This window comes from Heloderma suspectum, chromosome 1 (assembly GCF_057233095.1).
Source record: "Heloderma suspectum isolate Gila_16-S chromosome 1, 16-S_ref, whole genome shotgun sequence".
Classification (NCBI taxonomy): Eukaryota; Metazoa; Chordata; class Lepidosauria; order Squamata; family Helodermatidae; genus Heloderma; species Heloderma suspectum.
The window spans coordinates 382208601-382220619 of NC_139458.1; the positions used below are offsets into that span (position 1 = coordinate 382208601).

A 12019-nucleotide genomic window follows, 5' to 3' on the forward strand; every position below is an offset into this window, starting at 1 on the left:
AGGATCTTTAGAACTCTAGCTGCAGGTGGGGAATCACATGACTGAACAACTCCCCCCCATACTGACCCCCCCTTTAAAAAAAAACCACCTTCCTGCATGCAAAAATCTAACACAACAGAGAGAGGGGGAAGAAAGGTCCTTTCTCTTTGAGGTGCTAGTTTGCAACATGCAGTAAAGCAGGAGAGGGCAGCCTCTGGTCCGTAAGCCTAGGCCGATCTGCGGAGGTTGCTTATCTGGCCTGCCACCTTCCAGGATTCCTCCAGGGGCAGGCTTGGTGCCAAAGCCCCACCCCCTGGAGGAACCCCTGCTGTTACCTCCTATCACAGAACTGAGAGAACAGAGAAGATCCTCCTCCATGGGAAGCCACCTGACTAAACTGGTGGCTGGAGCAGTGCTCCTCCTGCTGCCGGTTCAGGCCTGGATGCTTTGCCCGAATGCCAGCGCCCCCAAGGCGCTTGCCTGCCCCATGTCCTCTCGCTACTGGGAGAAGGAGTGGGGCAGGCAGAGTGGCTTTGCCGCGTGTGGCTCATCTCCAACGGCCAAAGGCCCATACACAGCGAAGCTGGTTCCTGGCAGATGTGTCAGGAAGATCATGTTCTTGACACGCCTGCTGGGAACTGAATGATGTCAGGGGGCATGGCAAAGCCTCTGGGATCAGGCGGCACAGCCATGCCCCCTGATGTCGTTCGCCCATGGAGGGCTGGGTGGGGGTCGTCTGGCCCCACTCACTTTTGGTTGCCCTCCCCTGCAGTAAGGGAAAGGGCCACAGATCAGCGGTAGAGCACCTGCTTTGCATACAAAGGGACCCAGGTTCAATTCCTGGTATATATAGATAGGGTTCAGAAAGAGCCCTGCCTAAAACTTTGGTAAACTGTTTCCAGTCAGCGTAGACCTGCCTTTGCCAATCTGGTGCCTGCCAGATGTTTTGGACTACAACTTCCATCATACCCAGCCATACCCATTGGCCATGTTGGCTGGAGCTGAAATTGAACCCCGCTGGAGCCAGGCTGAGGAAGGATGTTGTGTAGACAGGAGGACCAATCGCCTGGGCCTTCTGAGTGGGTGTAAGGCAGCGCTCCACGTCCCTAGTTAGTTTTACATGGGGGAACATTCGAAATTACAATCCCCCACTTGCAGTGTGAAATAAAACTGTAAAGGGAGGTCTCTACCCTGTGATTCCGTTAAAGGCACTAGTCTGGCTCATCTTAATAAGCTTCCTCCTTCCATGCATCTTCAAGATCAAGCAGATAAGAGAAACAAGGAGCCCTTGGAACTGAACAGTATCATTCTTGCCATCCATTTATGTTCCCGCTCCATTTAATGTTCTGCTAATAAGGAGAGACAGGGCTAAACCAGATTAATGAAACTTGCCACTGAGTTTCATACGCCCTTGGTTCCAGACAGCTGGGGTGGGGGAGGAGAGCCATTGAACTCAATGGAGTGAGTGAGTCCAGATTTGCACTGACAAGGACCAAAACCAGGCCTTTTGTTTTAAATGGAAAGATCTATGAGACACAATTAGTGAAATCTGCTGGCACCTTTGAGGCTGCTGCCCACAGAGCACATTAAGGCAAGAGTCTGTTTCCCTGTCCCACGCCCCTTCTCTTCCACCAAGCTCTTATATGCTACTAGAATGTAAAAGATTGACTTAGATATATACAAGTCTGGAAATCTGGTTTCAAGAGAAGACATTACTTCTGCTAAAAGCAGACATTTCCACCGTGACATGTGCCAGGACCAGGCTATTTGCATATTTTAATGAGGCGTGTGTTTTGAAGAGACAGCATTTGTAATGGAAGCTGAGATTTGCTAGCCTGAAAATGCCAGGCCTATAGTTCAGAGACATGGACAGAGTTGCTAGCTGGGTGGGGGAGAATAAAAAAGAGGAGCGATGCATACCCAGGTTCAAGGTCCTTCTTAAACACTTTTTTGGGAGGAGATGTGGCCCCTTTAATACCACTCTCCTATATTCCTTCTAAGGACTCTGTCTTCCCTCTAGCCATCTTGCTTTTGCGAGAACCCACAATGACCTGAGAGAGGGATGGCAGACTCATTTGGAAGGATGATTAAACTCCCCTGAATTGTTACGCTTCAGAGCGAGACATTGACTACAATGTGCAGAGGGACTCTTGCTTATACTAATGGGAGAATGAGACCTTTGTGAGGTAACTAAACATTCAGTTATTATTTTTTTCAGTGCCTTGTGATCACATTCACCATTCAAGTGGGAAAATATGCTTCCCATTGGGCGCATCACTATTTCTCTCCCTGAGCCGCCTCTGCGTTTTGCTCCTTTTGTTCCCTTCTTTGCTGCATTTCCTAGTTGGATGGGCTTTGGGCCTGCCCCATACCTTGTTCCACAAGCTAAAAGAAATTAAAAAATCAGTGACAATGGAACAGCTGAAATAGCATTACTGGGCTTTAGAGATACCATGCAAATTTGGGGTACAATAGAACTCACCTGATGTAAATCCCAATTATCGGAAGCCCAATTCTCTCATTCATTTTTGACACGATAAAGCAGCTACAACAAGGTGACCCTTGACAATTTTGTCTGGCAATTTTTTTTCTTTCCAAATGCTCCTCGGTGTGGTAAGTTCTCATCTTTTACCATACCCTGGAGAACCTTAATTTTCCGTCTGTCTCCAGAATGTGATAACAATTATCTCTGATCATGCTGCCTGGGAGGTGCAGAAAAGGGTAACCTGAATTATCAAGGGGCTGGAACAACTCCCCTATGAGGAAAGGTTAGAACGGCTGGGATGGTTTTGCTTAGAAAAAAGGTGAGATCTCGGATGTAGAAAATTATGCATAGTGTAGAAAAAGTGGAGGAGTTTTTCTCCGTCTTTTATAATACTAGATTCTGGGGTCATCACATGAAGTTGACTGGTGGGAGATTCTGAAGGAGGTACTTCTTCACACAGTGCATAGTTAAACTATGGCGTTTGGTACCACAGGATGTATTGATGGGCACCAGCTTGGATGGTTTTAAAAGTGGATTAGAAAAAATCATGGAAGATTAGGCTATCAATGGCTACTAATTCTCATGGCTATATGCAGCCTCCAGTATCAGAGGCAATATGCCTCTCAATATCAGTTGCTGGGGAACATGAGCAGGAGGGTGCTGTTGCACTCACATCCTGTTTGTGGGTTTCCTGGTCAATAGCTGGTTAGCCACTGTGTGAACAGAGTGATGGACTAGATGGACCCTTGGTCTGATCCAGCAGGGCTCTTCTTATGTTCTTATTTGGGAAAAATCTCATTGTGCTGAAGTGGCAGAGGAAAGTACAGTTGTAGTGGCATAAGCACATCAAACGTAAATGAGAGCTGGGCCTGAATCTTCTATGTATTCATATCCATGTATTTGTGATCTAGCAGGGGTGGGCAACTTGTGGCCTTCCAGATGTTTTGGCTACAACTCCCATCAGCCCTAGCCGGCATAGCGAATGGTGAGGAATCATGAAAGTTGTAGGCCAAATGATCTGCAGGCCCACAATTAGCCCACAATTAGCCCATTACTATAGGCTGGTTCCAATGTAACTGGGGTTTCTGGGATCTATCCTTGGAGGACATCGTTAGCATGAACCTAGTGTGATGCCATCTTTTTTTCTTGGCCCCTCCCCTTGCAACTCTGCTCATGTGGTTGCCTGCTGGCCCCCGTGACACCCAAACCAATGTAGCCTGACCACTTTCCCCACTGATGTCTGTGAGGGAACGCAAACAGCTCCCTTGCAGAGCTCTGACGAAATCACAGCTGGACTCAAGTAATGCCATCTGTCCTTCCTGTTTTCCAACTGGTCTGTGAGAAGACGCTGGGGGCCCCAGGATGGTCCCCAGATATGGCACCTCAAGTTCTTCTTGCCTATCAGCAAGTGTCTGCTGCTCTCCAGCTAAGCCTCAGCATGTCCCCACCATGGGCAGAATTATCCAAAGGGCCAAATTTTAGCAACAGCAATACTACTATACTACTACTTAACATTTCTATAGCACTTTCACATCTACCCCTTACTAATTAGGCACATGGCTGCAATGATAAAGACTTCAGAGAAGTTACATCACAGATTAATTCAGCCCATGGTTGGTGAAGTGCCAACTGAGACAACCACGTCGGTTGTCTCAATATCAACATAACTTTTAAATGTCCCTTCCTTCCATCTGGTTTCCCCTTCCCTTCCTCCCAACATGGAAAGGCTCCAAGCAGCAGCTTCCCTGATTAATGCCGATATCTGGGGACTTTGTGCCAGTGACAGCAGTTTCCTAGATCCCCAGCACACCTGCCTCACTGGCATCAATTCAAACACAGCGGCAGGCTGCCTGACTTTCTCCTTTAGGGATTTATGGGAAGCCTTGAAAACAGATCTCAGTGGGCAAATGGCAACATGTGACTCGAAGCTTTTCTGCTAGCTGAGAGCTGCTTAGGAATTCAGTCCAGAAGCAACTTTGGCTCTTTTGTCTTTTGGAAGCGCATTGCCTGCCTTCAGATCCAGGATGGTCACAAGTAAGATACCATGTTCACAGCAGGTTCCATTCCTGTGCCTTCAGTGGTGACACATCAGGAATCTGTGCCCTATTGTGTCCTTGGTTTTTACTCTCTCTCCAAGTGCTGGCAATGATTTGATCTTATTCAGAGAGAGAGAGAGAGAGAGAGAAACAAAACAAAACACATACAGCATGTTGTTCCAGTTCTGATTCGAGAGACTTTGGTTCACATGGAATGGTGGCAAATTGTGGGCTAAGTAACCCACAATTTGCCATGGCATGTGCTGGGGTCATTCCACAGGCTTCCTGAATATTCAGCTCCCGGTCAGGAAGTTGCTATGTGACATCCAAACCTGGACCCTACAGGTTAATAGTGGGTTAAACAAACCACAGTTAACTTAATACTAACATCACATAGCAACTGCCGATCGACTGAATATTCAGAATGGCCCACAGAATTAATTAATCCACAATTTGCCACTGTTATGTGCTAACTGGGTCCAACATCTGGCAAGCAGTGGGTTCACTCACATCAGATTACTTTTTAGGGTCCTCCTTTAAGCCCATTGTATCAAAATGGACTTTCTTGTGCAATTTGCACTATATGTTCTAGAAGATGCCATATGTGAGCAACAAATGTCTGGCAACAAATGTCTGGCCACAAATAACATAAAACTATAATCCACAATAGGTGCAAATCAATATTACCTTCTGTTACATATTAAGGATAGGGAAAGAAGATGTCACTGGAGCGTGTGGTTAAGGCCTTCCCTGCTTTCTCATCCATCCATCCATCCATCCATCCATCCATCCATCCATCCATCTAACAAGCACTCATAAAATGCAGACTCTTCTCCAGGGCAGGGAAATACAAAGAAGCGGAAAGAAGAGGCATATGACCAAGTCCATTTGCAGAGTAGATGTTAGTATTAGAAAGCCCTTGGCCACCCAATTTACCCCATAGCTCTAAAGGTCAGAAATGCATGAAGAACAGCAGGACTCTGCATCAGCTTAGATCCAAACTACATCCTAAAAGCAAAGGGAAGCCCCGTAAGAAATAATGCACCTCATGAGAGAGATCTTCTCTCATCATGAGCCACCCAGTTTAGAGAAGCAAGGGATGGCATAGGTGAGCTATTTAATGGGAGGAGAAAGGGAGCTGAGATCCCAAATATCCCCAAAGAAGCTCACGATTGCACTAGAACAGGGGTGCAGAACCTCAGGCCTGGGGGCTAAATCTGGCCCATCTGGGGTCCCAATCAGTCCCTCTGGGGTTCCTCAAGAGCCATGCCCCTCCCCTGTCCCCCAACCACTAATCAGTTTGGTGGTTTCCCAGCATTTGTACACCCTTTCTTCATTCGAAAAAGCTGAAATGCCGCTCTTGCCCTAGAGGGAAGCCATCTGGTGACTATAAGGGTTCATTCATCCCATCTATGGTGGCACCAACAGCAAAAGGGGCTGCTTGTGCTTAGATCTGAGTGTTGGGCTCTAGGGATGTGCTAATCAGCAAAACACGAGCTTGCTGAAGTTCTCCAAATTCTACCCTGAAGCTCGTTTTGCAATTTTTTTTTCTTTTTGCATGAATATCTGTCCATATTTTCGTGCTTATTTTTCAAAATGTACCGATCAATTGTGCACATCTTTGAAATGTACCCATTCTTCTCCCATTGATTCAAGTGTATTTGTGTGCATTTTTCAAAGCACACTTTTTTTCATGCACGTTTTTCCAATATAAGCATGCTGTCATGTGCATTTTTTGGTCCGTGAATCACTGTAATCTTGGAAATGTGTGGCCTTCGACCGCACTGTGTCCAAGTCTGTGTTCAGTCCGAATGGTGCGAACTGGGTAAATCCTGATAAAAAAACAAACTGAAACAAATTTCTTATATGTAGCTCAGACCTATTTTAAAACAACAAATTATTAGGGCAAAGGTTGAACTTTGTTGTGGGGAAGGACTGGATTTTGAACTGAAGCATGGGATTTCAAAGAATTTCTTATAAAATGTCCATATTTTGGAACGCCGTCAAGTTCCAGTACTGCTTTTTAATTGCTACTCTGCAGCAGACTTGAGGGGAGGAGGCAGCAATGGCTTTTAGATCCTCTTAAAATTCCCCTCCCATGATTTCCACCAGTCAACTGAATGGCAGCAATATATATTTAAAAGACCAATAAAAGCCTTGCATGTATGCATGCAAGTGGGATCAATCACACCACTCACTACCAGGTGCATGAGCTGGTGACTATACAAAACACCTGTGTGAAAAGTTAACTTGTGGAGAATTTGCTATATAAAAAGGGGAGAAAGTGAATGGGTAACAAGTCTGAAATGTTGCTTGAGGCCCAAGCAAAGCAGCAAGAGGCCATGAAAATATTGCTCTAGGCCTTTTCTTTTCTTTAAGGTTTTGATTAAAGGGATATCTACTTGCCTTCTTATTGTGGTCCCATATGTATTTATTATATTATTCATTTGTCACATTTATATGACTAAATGAGTTGAGGGTCACAAGTATGAGGCTATTCCATTTTACCTTCATAACAACACTGCAAAAATTAGGTTAGGCTGAGGTAAGGAGGCTGTGAGATTGCGGCCTTCTTGCATGAAACACTGAACTATGTGTTAGCGTTACATGAATGAGCAGAAGCAAACTTTAGGCTTGTGTGCTCCCCCTGGCATTTCGCCCTCTCATACAGCCACAAGGGGGAGACCTGAATCAGCCACTTCTTGTTTTAAACTAGTTTAGAATTACATTCAAACTGCAGGAAGTTGGGTTAGTTTAACCTATGGTTTGTTAACAAGCCAGGATCATAAACCATGGTTTGTTCCTGGCTTGGCTCAACAAATCATAGTTTAAACTAACTATAGTTCCCCCTTCCCCAGTTTGGACATAATGCTAAACTCTGTTTATTTTAAAACAGGAAGTAGATGCTTCTGATCTTCTTGCACCCATGCAGGAAGAATACATAAGCCTGAGGCTTGCTTCTGCTCTGTCATGTAATGCTAAACCGTGATATGTCTGAAACAGGTCCCCCCCTTGCTGAAGGCAACCCAAGTGATCATTATGGATGAGTATGGATCTGAACACAAAACTGTCTGATCCAAGTCCAGCATTCTATTCACTACATCACACTAGTTCTCATTCATAGCCATTTATGAATAATCTAGCCCCTAGTTAAGCAGGATTTTCTTTGTTTGCTCTGGAATTCCGGGATTCTGTCCCTTTGTCTCTGAGGCATGAGAATGATTCTAGGTCAATGCAGAATTTCACAAGCCAAACAAACAGATACAGCCACACAGTAGAACTGTGGGAAGCTTTGGGTGGCCACAAAATGACTTACACTGCACATCTACTCGAATGGACTTGATGGCAGGGACCCCAACCCCATTCTCTGCTTTACAGTAATAGCGACCCCCCTGCAGCCTCTGGATCTTCTCAATCCGAAGGGTCTCATTGAACACCGATGTCTCCTGGAATTTGTCCGAGGCGCTGCCAGCAGTTTTGGTCCACCTCACCTAGAGGAGGGGAATGAGAAAGACAGAGAGAAAGAATGCACAGCTATAGGACACAGACCAACATAGAATTGGGGCACTGGCCAGAGGCAGCAAATCATTACCAGCACTCGCTTCGGTTTCCCGCACAATCTGACCAGCTCTGTGCTTCACACCTTGAGATGTATTGTTTTACTGACCCAAATATGTTCCTGCCAAGACTTTACCTACCCATCCACCAATGAGGAATCTCTCTAGAGAGCCCAAAGATATTTGTCAAGGGGCAATAACTCCTGCCATGTTGCTATCCAGCTAGCAATTACATTATGTTCCAAAAGCCAAACTTGGGTAGCTGAGTCAAGACTCCACTGGGTCCTCCAATTAGCTCCAGTTCCTGGAGGGTGTGAACTGACTGGTTAAGAGGCTCACAACATCTTCATCATACTTCCATAGGTGCTTTTTCATTTAACTGCCTCTCCGGACACTGGAGATATTCAAACCAGCCTTCTCCACTGGACAATGCTGGGAGTTGTAGTTCAACACATCTGGAGGGCATCAGGTTCAGGTAGGTTGGTTTAAACTGTTACATTTCAGAAGTAAGAGATGCTGATCTGCTATGCTGTTGCTTCCTTTTCTCTGGAGTGGATATCATTGCTGATTGTGTCAGTGTGTCAGTTTGGTGTCTGTGTGTCAGTGAGAGAGAGATGTCCACACTGTTTGTTATCCAGCGTTGTGCACTGAATGGTTTCTAGGTACTCTGTGCACTGAATGAATGAACTGCTGGGCTGCAAAAGGGTGAAGCAATGAAATGCCTTGGAAAAAGGAATGGTGCAAATTACAATAATTCAATATTCTCTCATTCTGGGAGAGGCCTGCCTTGGCATCCCTGATGCACAGACACGGGCAGTCGGTGAAGCTGAGAGAAGGAGAAGATACGGAGTGAGGGGTGGAAGGGGGACACCAGGCGTGAAAAGGGGGTCAGACTCAGGTTGTTAGGCAGGCCAGAAACAACATCCTACTTTCCCTTTTCCTTGGAGCTGATGGCAAAGTGGGTGAATAGCTGGGGGCTGAAACACCGTAGTGGAAATGGGATCCCAGAGCAGAGGGCACTGAGGAAATGGGCAGGTAGCCACACAGTGATGCCTATAAACAGGGCCAGAATCATGGCTCAAGATGAAGGCAGGCCCTCACAGATAATATGAGGCCACAGCTATCAGCCTACCGTAATCCAGACTGGTACAATGTGCCACAAGCGCAACACAACAATGAGAAATATGTGCAGAGCCAATAACCCGAGCACATGATCTCATCCACGTACTACACATCAAGTCACAAAACAAGTAATGCATTTATATCACATATTGTCAAGGAAGTCAGCATTTATAAATTGGGAAATTTTTTCTTGCCTGCCTTTAGGAGATAGGCTAGGAAAAAAATACCCATTTTATAGATGGAGTATATGTCTATTGTTTTCTCTTAACCTAGCACGAGTAAAAGGTGAAATAGGGAGACCTCAAGACAATAACAACTAGGTGGATTATCTCAGGGTGTTTTTTTGTGGGATAAAGATCAAAAACAGCTGGATGTGCCCTGGAAGTTGACGGTGTCATGTAAGTGACCCACAAACTTCCGTGAGTGACCAATCATGAGTACACTATAAATGCCTCATGTAAAGACAGCCCAAGTACACTGGGCCTACTCTTTAAAATAACTAGGTAGCCCCTTGCCTCCAACTTGCCCCCACTGAATTCCACCCACGCCTATAAACCCAGCGCAAGCCAAAGGTTTTCCATTAACCCATGGTGCTGTTGTACAAGACTAAACAACAAACTGAGTATCAGGCATATGTGGAAAAGATAAAGCCTCAGACTTAGGGACAAAGTTTTTGGTCAAACCATTCAAATTCTTCAGCCTAAAACCAAACTAGAATTAGTGGTGCAAGTTATCCATATTTACATAAAGGTACTGAGGCAGCAATCCTATCCAGACTTATTTGAGAGAAAGTTCCATTGAACTCAGAAGGGCTTCTTTCAGAATAAACATGGATAGGATCAGGCTGTTAATTAATTTCCTTAATTTAGATTTCCTTAATGTATTCTTTCAAAGTGTGGAATTTTATGAGCTTTTTGTGGTAGAATCATAGAATAGTAGGGTTGGAAGGGGCCTACAAGACCATCGAGTCCAACCCCCTGCTCAATGCAGGAATCCAAGTCAGAGCATCCCTGTCAGATGGCTGTCCAGCCTCGTCTTGAATGCCTCCAGTGTGGGAGAGCCCACCACCTCCCTAGGTCATTGGTTCCATTATTGTATTGCTCTAACAGTCAGGAAGTTTCCCCTGATGTTCAGCCAGAATCTGGCTTCCTGTAACTTGAGCCCATGATTCCATGTCCTGCACTCTGGGATGATCAAGAAGAGATCCTGGCCTTCCTTTCTGTGACAACCTTTCAAGTACTTGAAGAGCGCTATCATATCTCCCCTCAGTCTTCTCTTCTCAAGGCTAAACATGCCCAGTTCTTTCAGTCTCTCCTCATAGGGCTTTGTTTCCAGTCCCCTGATCATCTTTGTTGCCCTCCTCTGAACCCTCTCCAGCTTGTCTGCATCCTTCTTAAAGTGTGGTGCTCAGAACTGGACACAGTACTCCAGATGAGGCCTAACCAGTGCTAAGTAGAGGGGAACTAGTACTTCCTGGGATTTGGAAGCTATGCTTCTATTAATGCAGCCCAAAATAGCATTTCCCTTTTTTGCAGCCATATTGGCTCATATGACCTTGTTGGCTCATATTCAGCTTGTGATCGACAACAATTCCAAGATCCTTCTCACTTGTAGTGTGGTTGAGCCAAGTATCCCCCCTCTTGTAATTGTGCATTTGGTTTCTTTTTCCTAGGTGCAGAACTTGGCATTTATCCCTATTAAATATCATTCTGTTGTTTTCTGCCAAGCGCTCCAGTCTATCAAGATCACTTTGAATTTTGTTTCTGTCTTCCACGGTATTAGCTATCCCACCCAATTTTGTGTCTTCTGCAAATTTGATCAGCATTCCCTGCACCTCCTCCTCCAAGTCATTAATAAAAATGTTGAAGAGCACTGGGCCCAGGACTGAGCCCTGTGGTATCCCGCTCATAACCTCTCCCTAGCTTGAGAAGATCCCATTGATAAGCACTCTTTGAGTCCGATTCTGTAGCCAACTGTGGATCCACCTGGCAGTTGTTTCATCTAGCCCACTTTGAGCTAGTTGGCTAATCAGGATATTGTCAGGAGCGCCCTAGCTGCCTCTTGCAGTCCCCTCCAATAGCCAACTCAGGACACAGACGACGAGGATTCTTTCCAAGGCTTTATTGCTTTATTACTTTATGACTCTTACAGATACTAATCACTAGCGACTAAGCAAGGAACTGCACTGGGGATAGATAGCAGAGTAGCCTAAGCTCCAGGTAAGGCAGTTGGTCCCCGTTTGAAGGGGAACCACGGGAAGACCCTGAACTTATGGGCTAGGGAGAGATCCTCCCTCTTTCCCTTGGGTCCTCAGGACGCGACCATTGTTTGCGCGCCAAACAAGTGCTACGCCTCCTTTCTGTGTCCTCCATCTGTTGTTGCTCCCTGCGTCTGTGCCGAGCATCCAGGAAGCCCCCCTCCAGCGCTCTCTCACTGCCAGGGTCACTATCTATCCCAGGAATGCTGGCAGGAGGAATCTCTGACAGCTGCTGTGCTTGTGAGAGATGAGCGAGCTCCTCTCCCATGGATTGCTGTTCCTCCTCAGAATCAGAACAACTCTGGGGCTCTATGGGCTCAGTTTCCACCCTGACAGATATTAGCAAATGGTAGAGGAGGTGAACTGGGGGGAATACACATGAAATTTGGGACCATTTAAAATATGGTCCCGAAATAAAAAGGGGGGTGATGACATTCAAGGACAAGGAGTTTGTCTGGAATGCAGAGCTCTTTATCCTTAGTCACTTAAACTTATCAAACATCCCTCCAATTTTGAGTCTTGATCAGGTATTTCTTTTATGTCTTCAACAATGTTCCTGATATTTTTTTGGGCGGCGGCAGGG

At 45.7% G+C, this 12019-nt stretch overlaps 1 protein-coding gene across 1 annotated transcript in view; it reads right to left on the minus strand.

Moving 5' to 3' along the window:
• The window catches only part of MDGA1 (MAM domain containing glycosylphosphatidylinositol anchor 1), a 386593-nt gene that overhangs the window by 246613 nt on the left and 127961 nt on the right, over window positions 1–12019 (minus strand). The window contains exon 3 of the mRNA XM_084832471.1: window positions 7817–7991. Within this exon, the coding sequence (XP_084688597.1) occupies window positions 7817–7991 (175 nt within the window). The remainder of the gene's footprint in view (window positions 1–7816; window positions 7992–12019) is intronic.